Source organism: Rousettus aegyptiacus, unplaced genomic scaffold (genome assembly GCF_014176215.1).
Source record: "Rousettus aegyptiacus isolate mRouAeg1 unplaced genomic scaffold, mRouAeg1.p scaffold_m13_p_13, whole genome shotgun sequence".
Classification (NCBI taxonomy): Eukaryota; Metazoa; Chordata; class Mammalia; order Chiroptera; family Pteropodidae; genus Rousettus; species Rousettus aegyptiacus.
Genome location: NW_023416288.1, coordinates 58,784,014 through 58,802,191, shown reverse-complemented (window position 1 = coordinate 58,802,191; position 18,178 = coordinate 58,784,014). Strand labels below are relative to the sequence as shown.

General features: G+C 48.9%; 2 protein-coding genes across 7 annotated transcripts in view; both read right to left on the bottom strand.

Moving 5' to 3' along the window:
• Nucleotides 1–18,178, bottom strand: part of LOC107510482 (aldo-keto reductase family 1 member B1-like) — a 60,782-nt gene that overhangs the window by 26,058 nt on the left and 16,546 nt on the right. The window contains exons 11-12 of one of the 5 annotated variants that reach the window (XM_036230901.1): nt 11,724–11,921; nt 11,343–11,480 (exon numbers count right to left, since the gene is read on the bottom strand). The exons of 2 other annotated variants lie outside the window; for them this stretch is intronic. In XM_036230901.1, coding sequence (XP_036086794.1) covers nt 11,420–11,480; nt 11,724–11,921 — 259 coding nt within the window. In that variant the 3' untranslated portion in view covers nt 11,343–11,419. Of the gene's footprint in view, nt 1–11,342; nt 11,481–11,723; nt 11,922–15,150; nt 15,853–17,253; nt 17,321–18,178 lie in introns of those variants that run through there. 2 more of the 5 variants (XM_036230902.1, XM_036230906.1) reach the window with 2 other exon arrangements.
• Nucleotides 1,289–11,281, bottom strand: LOC107510491 (aldo-keto reductase family 1 member B1-like). 2 transcript variants are annotated; one of them, XM_036230908.1, is made up of 10 exons: nt 11,144–11,281; nt 9,208–9,375; nt 8,411–8,527; nt 7,324–7,401; nt 6,900–7,022; nt 6,303–6,409; nt 5,902–5,983; nt 5,230–5,313; nt 3,449–3,531; nt 1,289–1,683 (listed from the first exon to the last, which is right to left on the bottom strand). In XM_036230908.1, the coding sequence occupies exons 1-10, from the start codon at nt 11,207–11,209 to the stop codon at nt 1,641–1,643; spliced, it is 951 nt and encodes a 316-aa protein (XP_036086801.1). In that variant the 5' UTR covers nt 11,210–11,281; the 3' UTR covers nt 1,289–1,640. The 2 variants fall into 2 exon arrangements, with proteins under 2 accessions (XP_036086801.1, XP_036086802.1); XM_036230909.1 differs by lacking the exon at nt 3,449–3,531.

Sequence of the window (18,178 nt, the reverse complement as noted above, 5' to 3'; positions counted from 1 at the left end):
GGCTAGAAGTTCAAAATCAAGATGTTGTCAGGGCCACACTCTCTCATGATTCTAGGAAAGAATCCTTCCCTGTCTTCCTAGCTTCTGGTGACTGCCAGCAATACTTGGGATTCCTTGGCTTGTAGCTTCATTACAATCTCTGCCCCCGCCTTCACAAAGCCTCTTACAAGGACACCACTCATTGGATCCACTGACCCACTCTAATCCAGTATGCTCTCATCTTCACTAGTATTTGCAAAGAGCTTGTTTAAATAAAGTCACGTTTTGAGGTTCTGGGTACACATGGACTTTTTGAAGACACTGTTCAATCCACTACAGTGCCTGACACATTATCATGCTCATAATCGAATGTCCGATATTTGAACAGAACTTGCTTTTTGTATTAATTTTTACCCAAGTAGCCTCTCGATTTCATCTGAATCATATTTAGGCCCGACTTTCTCAATAGCTTGTTTGTTTCTGTTTTTATTCATTCTCTTGGGTCTCGGTATGCACTCTGTTACCTTTATCCGAGGTGATGCACTTTGGGCTGTGTTTGCAAGTGTCGGCAGCTTCCCCATCACCATGACTTAGCATTGCCCTCTGTACCTGGATGAGGTAATCGTGCCTCCGGCAGTCTAATCCCACATCTGAGGCTTGCTGCCCTTAAGAACCAAATTGTCTGATTTGACTGGAGCATTTACCAGATCTGCTGACACCTTGATCTTGGACTTCCAGCCTCCAGAACTGTGAGAAATATGTTGCTGCTGTTTAAGGCGCCTGGCCGGTGACCTTTTGTTGTGGCAGCACGAGCTGACGAGATACCAATTATTGATGCTTTTCTTCCTTGGTCAGAACGCCGAGCTCGAGAGCACTCCCTTGTGAGGGGCGCTGCTGAGGACACAGGGCTTGGCCTTCCCAGGCGGGAGGAACACAGGCATTTGTGAAATTACAAAAGCACTGATGTCCCGGCTTGGCCCTAATGCTGTGGCTCTCATCTTGGCTGCCCCTTAGAATCCCCTGGGGCTACAAATGCGAGATGTCCTGGCAAGTCCCCACCCTGGGACCAGACCACCACCGTGGATAAGGTCTAGACATTTAAAGCACCTCGAGTGACCCCAATGTACAGCCAGGTGAGATCCGCCACCCTAAGGCTAAACGGATGAAGTGCCGGGGTGAGGGGTCCCCACTCCAGGGAAAGGTGCCAAGTCCTTGAGCCTGCTGCAGAGCTGAATGGCCTGCTTGATGGGCATCGACGACACAGAGGTCAAATGGGATGGAAGGCGATGGATCCTTTCGACAAATAGCATCAAGCTCACAGAAGTTTTTATTGGAGGCAAGAAGTCTGGCTGAAAGGATTATAGTTCCAAACGGTCAAAATCCAATTGTTAGTGGCACTTTGTAGATTCAAGTTAGTCAGAAAGGATGTCAGGGTTGTATTTCCTCAGCTGGACAAGGACAGCAAAGAAGATGGAAGAGAATTCTAATAATGGATATGACACTGCTCCTTAACGCGACACCACGTGGCCAAGGCCTTGCCGGTGCACGTGCAGGTCGCGGACCCGCCACTGAGGGACACGGGCCACACTATGCTACGACCAGGAAGAATGAGGCGGGAAAACGGCAGCAGGTCCACTGGGGCGGAGCAGGCAGCCTCCGCTTCAGTACTCTTCTCTGAATGGATAATCCTTGTGGGCGGCAAAGCTGCCAGGAGTAAAGAGGAACAGGTTAACTATGTAAGAAGAGATTGCAAATGGAACCAACTGCAAAACGACAGAAATGAGGACTCTCGCGATTTGGGCAGAAAGAGGCCCCCGAGGCAAGAGTCAGTTCTGAGACTGCCAGTCTTGGGTCTGCACCTGGGGGCAGCCCACCTGTGTTAGTAATGCCGTGGCGACGACGTTGGAAAGCCTGGCTGAGCAGAGTGTGCAAGGCCCAGGGTGAACCCAGCCTGGGGCATGTGACCCTTACTCAGATATTGAACAGCTCCCCATGGTCTGCTTTTGTTCTTTTTGCACCCTATTAAACCTGCCATTAGCCACAGAAGCTTGGTATCATGATAAGTGCTCAAAAAAGGCAGCGTATGTGTATGTGTACGTATGGTTAGGAAAACTCCTCCTGGGGGACCGGGGTATACTGGAGACAGCTTCTCCTTCCCCATTCTAGCCCTGACCTATCCCCGTGAAATACCAGTCCCCACGGAATTATCCAACAGCTGTGTCCAGAATGGCACTGGAGAGTGGAAAGAGTCTAGTTGTAAAGGGACCAATTAGAAACCGCTTGAAAACTTCAATACCCTGTGTCAGCGGTGGGGCGGGAAAGGGAACCGAATGAACGACACAGATTCTCAAAGCAAAAGGGATGGAACTCGGAGAATGATTCATTCCCGCCTCCTCTCTCTTGCCCACCAGATCCCAGTGATGTTAATGTCTACAGGTTAAATAGCATTAACGCGAACGGGGACTTCAGGAAGGGCCCTGGTTTGGGGCTGCCAGTGGTAAACTCTGTGGCCTGTTTTGAGTCGGAGGCCACGGTGTGACAGCGACATGCTCGCCAGGCATGTCCACACTTGAAGCACAGAAGAAGTATCACCCAAGAGGCACACTGGGTGGATCTGCCACGCAGAATGCCACGCTGAGCTAGCTGCTGAAAGAGCAGAGGCTGGAGAGACAAAGCTGTCGCCCTGCCCTGTCTTAGGGAATGTTTGACTTTTGCTTAGAAGAGTGACCAACTACTCAAAGAGACAGAGTAGAAACAGTAGCGAGCTCAGGCAATAACAACAGTGACAGAGGAGGTTCTCAGGCCCCACTGAAAAGTGGGACGTTTCTTCTTCAAAGCAGAAAAGGAATTTAAACTTCATTTAGTTATTGTACTGATAGGAAGAAAAAATAAACAGCCTACTGTCAGATTCCTTCAGATTCCAAACTGCCAATCAGAGGGAATGCGAGGGACCAGTGAACGAGGAGCTGGCGGCGGGCTTGTAGGCGACGGCCCGCCAGAGGGCCACGGCGCTTTTCTCAGAGGCAAGTGGCTTATCGGTGACAGAGCCGGGACGACCTTAAGCCCTGAGCACCACAGTCTTTCTACTAAACCCCTTTGTAACATTATAACATAAAGAGTCACAGGCACATTCTCCCAGGAAGGTGCGGCAGGAACCACCAGGGATCCTCTGGTTTCAGATGAGTCACTAAGATCTGAAAATTAAATGCCCAAATCTGTGGCTACTGCAGGCCAGGCCGACACCGCACCTGGGCCGGGAGAAGAGACTAGAGCAGAGCCCCCGGCATCGGCCCCGTGGCGGTGTGCAGCTCAGCTGACAGATGTGTGACTGTCTGCTGCTTCACCTGGATGGGAACGCACGGCCATGCGCCAGCGTGAGAAGCGCTGTGACGGCAGCACTGGCCGCCACGGCCTGCAGGACTCAGGCTTTTGCTCTGCAGGATCTGATGCCCTCCCGGGACTCGCTCACCTCTTCCAGTCACAGACTCTCCAGTTCCTGTTGTAGCTCAGTAAGGTGGTCATATCCTCACTGCTCAGTTCAAAGTCAAAAATCTAAAAGGAAAAACACATCCAGTAGCCCTGCAAGTAAAGCTCACACGGACCGTCCCAGCAGCTCTGTGCAGGACGCTGCTAAGCAGCTGCCTTGCGCGGGAACAGGGGGAGCGAGACTCGACTGAGTTTACTATTCGAAGGCGCCATATGTTCTGCCTGGGAACCGTAACAGCCCTTCCTGTCCAGAGCCTCCACGCAAAAGGATACCTTTGACTCCATTGAGTTCATTCCAAGACCGCCACTAAGCACTTCTGTGACATGCACCAGGGAACACAATGGTGGGTAAGACACGTCTTTGCCTCGGTTTACAATGAAGCAAAGGAAGGGCGACAGCTATAACACAAGGAATCATTAACTGCGCACTGTGTAAGACACGTTGCACAAAGCGCTCCGGGAGGCCAGAGGAAGCTGGAATTCCGGCTGGGGACGGAAGGCTGTGGTCAGGGATGTGAGACCGGCCTAAGAAGCCACATGTGGTTTTGACAGAGAGGGCCAGACAGGAGAAGAACCATCTGCGTGAGGCTCAGCCTTCTGGGGAGGACGTGGCCGGCGGCCTCACGCAGCAGTGGCCGAGCCTGCAGCGCCCTGGGAGCCGGACGAGCGCGGGACGTGCCGGCAAAGTCTGCTGCAGACCTGTGGTCACAGCTGTGCCAAAATGTGCACGGACTACACAGCAAGATGCGAAACGAACGCATTGCTATGAGATTAGTCATTTAAAAATGTTCCTTTTCTAACACCTTGAAAGATAAAACACTAAACAAAGGATCAGTCTCTAGCACGGTATGTGTTTCCCAAGGCCGTCCGTTTTACCACTTTATCTCAATTAGTTGAGACATCTGAAGAAGGAAAAATCCTCCCCTACTACACCATATGTTCCCCTCCCCGAGCCTCCCCAGGCCTCACCCCAGGCTCCCAGGCGACCAATGACACATGTCACAGCCATAGCCTGCGGCCAGTGGACTAGGCAAAATCGGCGTCTCACTCTGGGAGCCGCTGCTTGGAACCAAAGCTTCGGTGGAGAGGGCATGGCCCTGGCCGGCAGAGCACCCCGGCAGCAGGACCCCTGGAGCCGCGAGTCACTCCTGCTGCCCCTCACCGCACAGACCACCCCCCGACCCTGCCCACTGGGTGAGAGGCACCCCGACCCGCCCTGGAACCTGCCGTGGGACCTGCCCTAGGCACACGGCGCTGGGGCCCCGACACCAGCCCTGCTGCTCTGCCCTTTGTGGGGTGGAGTCCTGGCAGAAGTGCTGGGCAGGCCAATGGCCCGGAGGGTCCGCAGTGCACGGACGATCACAGGACAGCAGCGCGTCCTGAGCACTGACTAACGCACCAGGCGTCGTGGGCAGCCCTTCCTTTGATGGATCTTTTTAACCTTCGTGACAACCCTCAAAACAGGTACTGCTTTACAGATGGGAAACTGAGGCACCAGGCTAACGAAGCCCTGGTGCAAACGCACACGGTGTTACTCGAGGATCACATTTCTCAGGGCCTCGCGGTCACCGAGGGGCCTCGGCACAGGAGTGCGCGGGACGGCCACCCAGGCGCGGAGCCACCGTCCTCAGTGTGCAGTGTGCTCGCTGCACTCACTGCGCCTGCTGAGAGGTGACAGAGGGCTGGGGTCCCGCACAAGGCCCTGCAGGGACGGGACGAGACGCGCTGTGCAGGAAAACCTGGGCCGACCAGGCGGGACCTTACCTGAATGTTCTCAGCAATGCGTGTGGGTGTCACGGACTTGGGGATCACCACCAAGTTCCTCTGCGTGAGGAACCGGATCAGAACCTGTGAACACATGTGCCGAGTGTCACGTACGCCGTGAACTCTGTCCCTGCCTCACTTCATTAGATACATCCATAACTGGAGGGGGAAACTGCAGAACCTCACGTGTGAGAAAACCGAGGTGCAGAGACGGCAGGGTCACGCCCAGCAACGGGGCGTCCAGGTCTGGCCCCAGCGCCCTGCACTCGGGTTCCATGCCACGTGCTTCCGTGTCCCCTAGAAGTACGACTCGCAAGGAGACCCTTCACTGCGGACCACCCTCACCACCACGGGAGAGAAGAGAGTGACCTGTGCAGCTGCTGATAAAGCGTGCTCCTCTGTGCAGACAGGGGCTTTCAGCCGCCGGGGCCACTGCTGACCCTCGTAGCGGCCTGGGAAGCAGTGGGGCAGGTACTAACTACTACCCCCGGACCACACAGAAGTCTTCTAACTCCCCACTTGGTGCCCTTTCAACCACACATCCCAGGACCCTAAGCTGAGCTTCTGGGGAGGGCTTCACTAGGCTCGGTCATCTGTTCCTCCTGGCTCACTGGGCCTACCACAAAGATGGACGGTATGGGAGCAGTCACGAGAGCCTGGAAACGGCCGTACCTGGGCTATGCTTTTCTTGTACTTGTTAGCGATCGCTTTGATCCTGGGATCCTCCAGCAGCGAAGGGTCCTCAGGCTTGGCCCTGGAGACGGAATGATGGCCCATGTGAGCAGCTATGATCACCACCACTCACGGCAGCCAGCTCTCCTAACCCTAACACCCATCAACCTCGGAGGGCAGCCTCCAGCGTCCTGATCTGAAGTTTCGTTATGAACTCCCAACCCTTTCGAACAAGAGCAGGTCTCTTGCTACTAAAAATACCAAGCAGGAAGCCCAACAAGAGGCTCCTGGGAAGGTCTGCAAATTAGCCCCAGAGCATCCTCCTTGATGCTGAATTTGTCTTTTTAGCCTTTTCTAATCCTCACTCACCGATAAGAAAACATCGTCCCGTGGAAACTCACCAGGGCCTGTCAGGAGAGCCGAGGGGACTGTAGGCCGTCACCGCAATGCCTTTGGACTGACAATACTGGATCAGCTTCTCCTGAGTGAGGTATGGGTGGCACTCGATCTGCCAACGGAAACGAGAGGTGTGATGGCAGCTGTGTGGGCGCAGGTGATGGGACACACAGGAGTTTCCCATGCTCGATAGGAAATTGTGTGTAACCAACGTCCTGTCTCCCAGATAAGCTGTGACACCTCTCTCCGTTTTTCAGCTGGTGGCCTTGACACTAACAAAATAATCTGGTTACCTATGTACTGTGGCCACGGGCCCTAAGGGGTTTTCTGGCCCGTCATCAACAGTGACAGGCTTGAGGACCTCCATGTCTGCAAACTGCTGATCTGTGAGACCCTGACCCATCATCACAAGCTAGGCTCCAACCTCTCCGCTCTCCTACAAGATGTGCCCTTGTCATTCTGAATCATACACGAGGACTCTGCCAGTGCCCTCAAACTCGCCTCCTGGCTGCTCCCAGGGTGCCATGGACAAGAAATGACTGCCAGGATCACGCAGTAACAGAAGCCTGCCATCCACACCGGCTCCCCTGCTGGATGCCTACCTGGTTAACCACCGGCTTATGTTTTAAGCCCGGTTTGTTCAAGATCCTCTCGATTTGGAGATGGTTGAAGTTGGAGACGCCGATAGCTTTCACCAGCCCTTCATCCACCAGCTCTTCCATGGCCTAAAGACAGAAAAGGCTCTGCTTGCTGCTGACAGTGCCCGAATGGACAAGACTCCGAAGCATCTTTCGCACCGGTCCTACCCTTACTATCCCGTGCCAGCAAGTCAGACTTTTGAGAAGTCCAAAAGACACCAAGAAAAAAGCAAGGCTGGCTTTAATGAGCCAGGAAGAGCAAAACCAGTGACAGAAGAACAAAATGCAGTGAAAAAAATGGCAGAGCAGAACAGTTACACCTTGTCCACTCACAAGGACAACAGAAAACCGGCAAGGGAGAAGAATGCCAAATCAGGGACTGCCTTACCTCCCACGTGTCCACAAAATCAGTATCAGAGGGAATCATGTTGCCTTTTTCATCCGATGAGAAAAGATCCTTCCCGGGCTGTCATTAAAAGAAAAAACAGACATTCAGTGATAGTCCTTCTTACACCTGCTGTGGGAGCTGCATCTTTGAAAGCAAAGCTCTAAAAATATTCTAAAATATTCTAAAAATATTCTAAATATTCTAAAAATATTCTACAGTCCTTGGCTAAGTTTTGAGAAGATGATCAAGGGCAAATCTGTGTGTCAGTGTGAAAAAGAAAAAGGCGGACAACTCCTGACACCCCCAGATGCTTATTCTACAAATGGGTTGCTGCTGACTGTCAGACGGACCTTTCTCCGTAAGTGAGATAAACCCCACCATGGGCTGGAGTGTGTGGGTGAGGTAAGAACTCAAGACTAGGAGACACTAACAGGATTCCAGGTACTGGCTGGGTCACTGGCCTGTGAACTATCACCTTATCGAACTTTGCAAGCTTATCAGGAAAAAAAAGAAAGATGAAATCAGGCTCTGTTATACCACTGTGCAATAAAAGAGAGTAATGGCGTGAAAGCCACACTTTCCATCTCTCTGACAAAACAAAACTGAGTTGTGGCTGGAATGAAGGCCCAAGATATAACAACAATAAATTCCTTTTGTGCACACAGAGTTAAGCTGCCAATAAATGTTCATCGACAGGATGGTGCATGTGTCGAGAATGTAGGAATCCACATGCATACACATGCATAGGGCGGGGAGTGCTGATAATGCCCAAGCATTATGTGCAGAAGTGTCACTTGAGCCAACTTTGCTATCCCTAAGTTGTAAATGACACAATCACCAAATGACCCAGCGCAGAGCTCCTCCAACTCCGTAATGTGCCTCTGAGCCACCTGGGATTCAGATTCAGAAGCCCTGGGTGAGACCTGAGACTGGTTTCTAACAAGCTCCGAAGTGATGCCACCGTTACTGCTCTAAGGACTATACCCTGAGCAGTAGAGACACACGCACAGCAGGTACATACTCCGAACCTGCTAATAAAGGAGGGCCTAACACGTACCAGGTTACACCTGACTCCTATGCCCCATACCTTGAAGCTCATCGGGGAGTGAATAAGGTACAGGTCCAGGTAGTCCAGGTTCAGGTCACTGAGCGTCTTCTGGCAGGCTCCCTTCACCCTGTTTTTCTCATGGTACATGCACCACAGCTGAAGCCAGCAAGAGAACACATCTTATCACCGGCACTGGAAGCCATGTTCTGGCATGGAGCCAGAGGGCTGGAAGGCAAAGGATTCACATTCCTCTCCCCATGACCCATGTTGCCATGAAGCTATAGGTGGTGATAACGGCGATTCATTTCACATTTCGGATCCTAACTCTCCAAAGGCAGGCAGGACACGGGCACCTCTCAAGTCCAAACTAAAGGCATTGATCGGAATGAAGAGGTCGGCACGCCAGCCCTAGGCCCTACATATGAGTTCTCAGGGCGATTTTCCCACTCGGCTGCTTTCCAAGGAGCCAGCCTCACCCACCCAGCAGGTGTCCTCTGGGCAGCAGCAGTCTCTAGGTAAAAGAGGGCGGTCGGCAGTGCACATCCAGTCTGCAGATGGGAACCAAGTTCCATCCTCAAAGACGACTCCCTGGGGAGGGAGCACCAACCCACGACCTCGGCCTCATCAGCTTGGGGCTCTGACAGCTGTGAATGGGCAAGCTCTGAGCCCTCCACGGTCTAGAGTCAACACATTTTACCCTGGAAGAATCACCTGCCAAGTGATAACTGTAGCTCTATGAAGAAGACACCGAGTATGACTTGACTCCTGAGCTAATGCCCTCGATGGATAAACGTGAATGACACCTCTATCCCCCAGGCTCCCCTGCAGAAATGCACCTTGCTGACAATGAAAAGGTCCTCGCGCTTCACCGCCTGCTCCTTCAGCTTCTCCTGGATGGCCATCCCCACCTCGCTCTCGTTCTGGTACACATGAGCGCCGTCAATGTGGCGGTACCCACAGTCAATTGCTGCCTTCACAGCTTCCGCCACCTTGCCTGGAGGCGACTGAAAGGGAACAGAAGGCATGGAGTTAAAACCCAAAACAAAACAACACACACAGTCTGCACACAACCCACACAGAGGCCGGCCAGTGTGAGTCTACTGGCTCTCACTGAATCTGCTGTCCCTACGTCAGTACGTAAACCCAAGAAAGCTTCTGAAGCACATTCTAAGCCTCTTGCTCTCAGACAGAACGAGGTGAAATGCTACGTCCCTCATTTTATGGGAATCTGACAAAGGCTTCATAGCAGCACAGGGCCCCTTAAAAACATGTGCCAAAGCCATCTCGCTCCTTGTTGCTTCACACATGCTGATTTACAAACCGCTGCATAAAATATTCCCCCCTCATCTGAGTCTATTAGGTCCCCAGAACAATAAGGATATCATTTCCTCCAAATAGCTTAAAATAGCGGTCCCCAACCTTTCTGGCACAAGGGACCGGTGCCTCTACGAGAATCTGAAGCCTGATGATCTGAGGTGGAGCTGAGGCGGTGATGCTAGCGCTGAGCGCCTGCAAACGCAGATGAAGCTTCACTCGCTTGCCCGCCGCCAGCCTTCTGCTGTGCGGCTGGGTTCCTAACAGACCACAGACTGGTACCGGTTCACAGCTTGGGGGTTGGGAACCTCTGGCTTAAAACATTTCATAAAGAACTGTCTTTCTCAAATGAGAAACCCAGGTTTTAGGGCAAAAATGAAAACTATCCTCTGTTCTACCTCGAACCTTGTCAAGGTCCACACAATACTGTCTTTTCTTGTCTGTGCGTAAATATCCAATGCCCAGGGCCATACTGAAAGTTTCTGGGGAATCCTGTGCCATAGCTGTGTAAAGTAGTATCTAATACCCGAAATTAATTCTAAGAGGCTTCAAAATATTGGGTTTTGCCCCAGTGTCCATAATACCTCTGCGCCCTCTAATTTGCAGATAATCAGGCTATCCATTTCATCCCTAACCATTTCTTAGGGACACTGTTTAGAGATTTCAGTGGTGTGCAGGTTTCTGGAGACAATTTTAATACCGACGCCTGCTAAGACTTTTCCACTGGCGGTAAGCACCTGTGCCCAGATTCTCGGTGGAATTCTACCCCGCACATAACACCCCCAAGTGCTATGCCTGGATAAAGGGGGTCAGCGTTGCGTGTCTGGGGACATGAAAATGAATGGGGCCTGGGTCAACTCATGCCACCTAATTTAATTACCTGCAGTCTCGGGCTTCCTTGAGATGCTCATTCCCAAGAGAGAAAAAAGGAAACGATTAAGGACAAACTATTTAGAAGGAAGACAAAGGGGCGGCGCAACAAGTGCTGTGAGGACAGCAAAGCCGGCGCTCAGCGGCCCCCATCCCTTTCTGCTCCGCCTCCTGGGCTACCCCGGCTCTGTCCCCGGGGCCAGAGCAGTGGCGGCTCGGGAGGCACCTCCTTCTTCCGATTGCCTTCGGGCTCTTTTAGTGATTTTCCAGCTGGGTTCGGATTCAAGGTGCAGCCTGGGGTCCCCATCCACCAAGTGTCTACACGGGCGGCCTTCCGCAGGCGCTCCCAAGCTCCTCACGCAAGTTCCCTGGTCCCAGGGCTCAGGCCGGAGCCTGACCCGCCTTCCTGCCCCGCCTCGGCTCCCGGCTCCCGGTTCCCGGCTCCCAGCGGGGCTGGGCAAGCCCGACTGTGGCTCCTCGCAGGCCAGACGCCCTCTGACGGTCACTCCAGGTCTCTCCCGCCCCAGGCTGCGCGAAGCCCGAAGAGAGCCGCGCGAGACGCACCCCCTCCCCCGCCAGGGCCCTTACCTTCCACGTGCCCAGCCCCACCAAGGGCATCTTGGCGCCGTTGCGGAGCACGATGTGGCCGGCCATGACTGCTGAAGCCGCAAAGTTCGGCGCAAGGACTGCGCCCCGGTCGTGCAGATGCGGCCCTTATGCCCGGACGCGACCGGAAGCAGCGGGGTCTTCGATTGGCTGCCGCTACGCGCGGGCGGCTTCTGATTGGCCCGCCCGCGCCCAGGTTGCGGCCTCTGGAACTCGCGCTGGAGCTTCCTTAGGGCCTCAGAGGTCGTAATTTTCCGCTCAGATTGTGTTGGCCCATGATCCGCACAGCTGCATGAGACCTCGACGGCCCCTGTGGTGCCTGGAAATGCGAATGGTTTTAGCAAAAGTAAAAGACGTCCTACAAATAAGTACCCTGGGAGGGAGTTTTGGTTTCTTTGCTTTTCTGTCTCTCTTTTTGAAGGGCCCGAAGTACGTGTATGTCTATCTGTTGTCCAAGCCCAATATCACGCTCTTTGGGAAGTTGACAATACCTGGTCCTTAATTTGTACGAAGCATATGGACTGCGGGTATCTTTCAGGGTCTTTTGCTCTCAAGATGGTACCTGTCAGAGAAATGGCTTGCAATCTTATTGCAGAACATCTTCTCGAGATTTGGGGTTGCCCAGCCTGTCTTTGTGTAGCTCGTCGGGCTGTCTCCACACCCTGCCCTAGTAGTGAGCAGCGTCTGTGTACAATGGGTTTGGTTCAGCAAGCCTTTTTCCCCAATCCAGCATTTCTTCAGGTTAGGAGGCATCCATGAGCTTGATCCAGAACACACACAGAAGATCATAAACTTTTAGAACACGAGACTCTATTGAAGGGGCAAGTTTAAATCTGGTCATTTAGCAAAACTCTAGAAGAAGAGTGAATTCAAGACAGATACCCACTAAAGAAAAATTAGCTTCAATAGTAAAGCTTCAAGTACTTCAAATAAAGGGATGCCTAATAACTCAATCAGCCCTCATTGGCAGGTAAAAAGACACATTATTTTCAAATACAGCCGAAGGAAATTTGCTGGAAGAACTTTGAAGACAATTTTTGTTTGGTTCCAACAACCTCTCTCCATGATGCTCTGTCCTTCCCCGAACCTGCTCTTTCTGCTCCATCACCCTCCAGTCTTTCCCCTAATCATGCAAGACTGGGAATTACGTCTGCTGGTGATGACTCAGGAAACAGATCTCTCTAAACTCTATTCTGTAATTTTCCATTTTAACGATTTTTAAAAACGTACCCCCTAGGAGAATTTTATACACATCAGACTAGCCCCGATATTTTTCCATTTGACTTTTATAAGAACCATTGATAGGAGGTAAATTCTGATGCTATCTGCCCCAAGTTAATAGAATTTTAATGTCTCCCTAATGCTGGTCACACTGTTTACAGAAGCCCAGGTCCAGTTTTGTGGCGAAAGAGCAGTAGCCCACCTCTTTTTATTCATAAGATCCTCATTCACATAGAGATTGCTGTCCAAAAAGCTAGTCTTTTGGGGGAAATAATCACCCTGAATGACCGGGCTGATCTATACAGAGGAGTCATCTGTTAGGGACCTGGACTCAACAGGAAGGGCATTGTTGTTGTTTCTATGATCACTGAGTATAGAAACCGACTGCATAACTAGCTGGTCTCATCTAGAGCCACAACTAGAACTCATCCTCTCCCTCCTCCACTATCCATTCAAAATTCTCCTCGCTCCAACCCATAACCTCAGGAGATCTTAGAGACTTACCCGATGTCTTGACCGACACTTCCATGATCATACCCTTCTTGTTCTGGGTTTGCCACTCGTTATAACGGAGCAAGGGAGCACCCAAACCCCTCTCGCTGAGCAGGGCCAGTTACACCAGCCAGGGTGGCGATTTTCATCTTGCTGGCAGATCTTATTAAAATTTAATTATAATTTAATGGGACTCTTGCTGTGTCCACGGACAAAAATGCTTTTACCGTGGTAGTTGCGAGATGTAATAATTTGTTCTTTTCTTTATTTGGGTATATTTTCCCAGAATGCCTCAACTACTGGACCCCTAAAAATTTCACCGGTGTGACATGCATTCTAAATCACAGTAGGGTGTATTTCCTACCCTCTGGAAGGCATGTTTCTTTCTAGGGTGTCCAATATGCTACCTGGATTAGAGTAGGATGTTCGGAAGGGCCAGGTGTCATTGAACGATGACAAAGTCAAAACGGTTAATTTAGCCCTGGCGAAAACCTGTAAATGTGTCAATGTGTACTGTTCTCTGTTTGAACGCAAACTGTCTCTGATCTTCTGTATTGATCGGAACAAATAAAAAAGTTTATTTGCCGAGCATGAAGGCAAGGTGTAATTATGCAAGAGACCATGGCATCTAACCTGGATAAAAAAAGAACGGGGGACGAGATGTTGATTGTCCAGGGAAGGTGGTGGTGAACGACAGTGATATGACGTAAGGTTAGTGGATCAGAGATCTTCATGATGATCAAGGAATGGAGAAGCAGAGTGTTCCCGTGGCAGGATTCTCGAATGGAGAGACGGGACATGGAGGCTGTAAGCAAGAAGCAGCATTTTATCGACGCCTGCACCCGCTCAGCAGATTCTTAATCAAAGGCGGAGCCTCACTTGCAACATAACAGGCAGTTTTAGTCAGTCTTATCTTTCCTACGCAGCTACAGATATACGGAAGAACAGTAATTGGTTGGCAAGCTATGGAAAATCTGATATTAGCCAGAGAGTCCTTGAAGTGTGGGAGAGGGCAGTCAGGGACCAACTCTTTGAGCAGGAGATGACCAGGCAGGGTCAGGCTGCAACATTCGAGGAAATAAGAAGGGGTTAAAAGCATTGGTTAGATGCAGTGCTTACATTTGATATTTAATGAGAGTGGGTTTATAGGTAATCACAGGAAAGAGCGGAAAAGTTTATAGCAGCAATTGGAGGGGTCAGTTAACTGAGATATCAGAGGCATCAACAATTGTATGGATGCCAAAGTCACCAAAAATGATTACAGAAGGGGCAGGACAGTGGTAGAATATTTACATTTAACCACCAAGGAAGATTGACCGCGAGGGCAGTGGGAAGGACAGTGGGGCTTATGATTTCACGCCATGAACTTAGAAGCACCCGATGTTGAGAGACGCTGCGATACACAAAGAGGACGGTTATCTCACTGTTAGGCTTGCTCAAGTAATTGACTGACAGAAAAAAGCCCAGCCAGTTCTGAAGAGAGGTGCAGAGGGGGCACCGTCCTCCGTCCTCCGTCCTCCGAGGGGCTCATCTTCTTCGCTTAGGGCAAGTTCATGAACATCCAGGAAAGAGGAGGGGGTTAAAAGACCATGGGTTTGGGCAGCCAGGATGGCTGGCAGGGATCTGTCACTAAATGTTGAAGAATCAGTTCTGGGGATGGTGGCGGGGAGGGAAGGTTCTGATTTGCAGTGATTGCCAGCCCCTGTGGAGTGAATACTCCCTCTCCCCGGCCCCCGTTTCAAGCTAGCTGACCGCCAGGGCCAAGATGAGGGTGACTCAAGTGAGGCACTTGTCCCAGGCTCCAAATTTAGTGCAGCACTAAAAATACTCGGTCCTCAGGATAAATAAGATTTGAGTATGATGTATAAACAAAGAATACATTCTTTAAATGCATAAATATGATGATTTCCTACAGTTATGACAACAACTGAAAGAGTCAGAGAAGGATACCAGGGTGGAGAGTGCCTGGGGCTGGGGGAGGCACTGTGTGGTCTCTGAGGAGACTCCACATTTCATTATCAATTTCAAGTGATTTGCAAAAATCCTGAAAGAAGTCTTGTCTACTGCTGCAGGCGTCATCAGTTTCATCGGAATCAGGGCTTTGAACAATCAGATTTTGTCAAGAAACGAGAGCACACTCCCCAGAAACTCGCTGACTCTACAGAGGTCTTCTGGAAGTGCATAATAAAACTTTAGGCAGTTTTTCTCTTGTGTTACATGAAAAGGAAAGCCCATCATCCAAACGATTTGCCAAGCTTAACATTTATGAGAATTAGTGAGTCATAAAGCATTGTACGTTTTGTATTATCTCTGTGAAGAAAATGTACTTTCCGTGCAATAAAAATTCATTACATGCACATTTCAGAGCATATATTTTTAGGTGTATTCTTCCAGGGAGGAGTCTGAAGCTTTCTTTCAGATCCTTACATGAATTTCTGCCCCTCAAAAGTATGAATATCAGAGAGCAGCCTCCATATAACGTAATAGTATTTCCACGCTAGAAACCCATAGACTGCAAGATGCCTATACATACATATAACCTATTAGATATGTAGCAAACGCTTAGGTAACCTTTCTGGTTCGATAAGTAAGTCTGTCAGTGAATCTTTAATATTGCTTGGGGGGAAAATATTTTCCGAAACTAGATGATTAGTTCTGGTAATTAATTCAGAAAAAAATCCCCAGCAAGTTTTATAGGAAGTAAAATTATAGAGACAAAGTTCTAATTCCAGCTAACCAAGCAAGGGAACTGAGTTTTCTAAGAGAACGTTTCTTGGTAAACCTAGCCGCTGGTGAACGGTTATACCTCTCTTCTTTGCCTCCTTCTTCCTCTCTGCTATCCGCAAGGTGGATATAATGACCAGAGCTCAAGCAACCAGTTGGAATAAGGAAACTGCATGGAAACAGTAGAATACAAAGATCCTGGATTCTTTAAATGGTGTAGCTGCCACATCAGATCTGGACTGCCTTCTTCCAATCTATTTTCCATGAAAGAAAGAAAAAAAAATAGAGAGAGATACTTCCATCTGATTTATGCTACTGCCTGCCGAAAACTCTGTATAGATAATGTCACTTATGTATCCCAGTTATCCAGAGGTGTACGTATTGTTATACCGATGTTATAGATGAGGAAACCAAAAGCTTGAGTAGCTGGCAGGTGAAGGTAGGCAATCATAGCATAGGTTATTCCAAGCACTTAACAAGTGTTAATTTAAGTAAGCCCCACTTAGAAGATTGTTAGTTGCTATTATTTCCCTAATTCATAGAAGAAGAGACAGGCATAGAAAGGTTAAAAACTACCGCAGATCACAGCAAGTAAGATGGAGCCAGGGTCTAAGGCAAGGAGGGATCTGACTCTGGGGTTTGCGGTCAGAGATAGAGATGAACTCTGTGTTCTTACAGGACATTATCTGGTAAATGTTTATGGGCTGCTTTTGCCCAATGAATGGGAATCAGTCCAACTTCAAATTTAAATATCCTTGTATATATATCAACTATGACATGACGCAGTTCTAAAATTTTCAGAACATTTTCTTTACAAGTGGATCATTGAATTTATAATATGATACTGACAAGAATACTGAACTAGTATTAGATTTTGATGAAATCACATGCCAACGCTTTCTTTCAAAGTAGAATCCTCTTGGGCCTGCACCGTAACGAGGAGAAACTGGCTTTTTCACGTAGCGTTATTAGTTTGAAAAATTGAGTCAATGTTCTTAGACTATACAGAGTTAAATTGTTCCTGGGATATGTGAGATGTATTTGGGGGTTCACGAGGCCCAAACTACTTTCATAATAATACTAAAACAGCAAGAAGAGGGATCACTTCCCAATTCGTTGTATGATGCCAGCATTATCTTGACCAGGTGAAGATATTACAGAAAAGCTATACAGCAATATCCCTCAAGAACGTGGATTCACAAATTCTAAACAAAATTTAGCAAATACAATCTAGTAATGTTTAAAAAGGATAAAACCCCATGATCAAGTCTATCCCAGGAATGTAAAGTTGCTTGACCACTTAAAAATCAGTTAATGTACCACAGAAACAAACTAAAAAAGCAATAAATATACAGTCGTTATCAATAAACATAAGAACAGCATTTGACAGAATCCAATGTCCATTCCTGATTAAAAACTCTCAGCAAAACTAGCAAAAATGGGAAAGATGGAGGGATCGAACTGACAGGCGATGTGCAAGATCTGTGCCCTGAACGTTAGAAATAGTGCGGAGAGAAATGAAAGAAGTTCTAAATAAATGGAGAGTTACACGACGATCATTAGTTAGAAGATTCAGTGCTGCTACAATGCCAGTTCTTCTCAGGTCGGTGTCCAGGTTCAATGCGACACCAGCCTCAATGCCATAAAGTTTTTTGACAAACGGGTAGAAACCGATGCGCCACTTTTAACATTCATATGGAAGAACCGAGGGTGACCAAAAACCTTTGAAAAAGAAGAATAAAGTTGGAGGATTGAGAGTAACTTAGTATACAGTAACTAAGATGGTGTGGTATAAGTTTTAGAAGCTAAGAAAAGAGAAATCTTTCTGATCTCAGGTTGGGAAAGGGTTTCTTAGAGGAAAAAACAAACAGCACTAAAGGAAAAGATGGGTACATTTGATCACAGTAAAATTAAGAACATTTTTTCATATAAAAATGTCATGAAAAGCATACAAATCCGGGCCCTCAGAGCATTACAAGATATTTGCAATGAAGGTCTAGCTATCTATCTATCCACTAAAATACACAAAGCGGAAATATATGTATAATATATATATATATCTCCAACGAAGAACTATGATCCAGAATATATAAAAGATTCCTACAAATCAGTAGGAAAGCAACAACCAAATAGAAAAAATGGGGGAAAGACTGGAAAAGATATTGGATACAACTGGAGATCTCAGTGGCCAACAGACATGAAAATCTACTCGACCTCTTTAGTGAGCAGTGAACTGCAGCTTAAAATCACAGATGCCAGCAGGAAACATTCCAGACTGGCAAAAATGAAAGAGTCTGATAGTAGGTAACGTTTGTGAGCAGCATAACTTTTCACATATAGTTGAGGAAAGCATATTGGTGCAATCACTGTGGAGACCAATTCTGTTATTATCTAGTAAAGTGAAGATACGTACATGTGCACTTCAGCGATGTCCGTCCTAGAGAAACTCTTACACATCTAAATGTATCCCGGTGCTTATGCGTACACAGCATGGTTGTAAACAGCAAAAACCAGGAAACAGCTCAATTGTGCATCAATAATAGATTAGATGAATACATACGGCATGTTTCCGCAATGGAA

Excerpts from the sequence above, each read along its gene's own strand:
- LOC107510491 (XM_036230908.1), bottom strand. The coding sequence starts at position 11,209 with ATGGCCGGCCACATCGTGCTCCGCAACGGCGCCAAGATGCCCTTGGTG. Across the intron at positions 6,410-6,899 it reads ATAAGCCGGTGGTTAACCAG|ATCGAGTGCCACCCATACCT; the intron begins GTAGGCATCCAG and ends TTCCGTTGGCAG. Across the intron at positions 3,532-5,229 it reads GCATTGCTGAGAACATTCAG|ATTTTTGACTTTGAACTGAG; the intron begins GTAAGGTCCCGC and ends TTTTCCTTTTAG.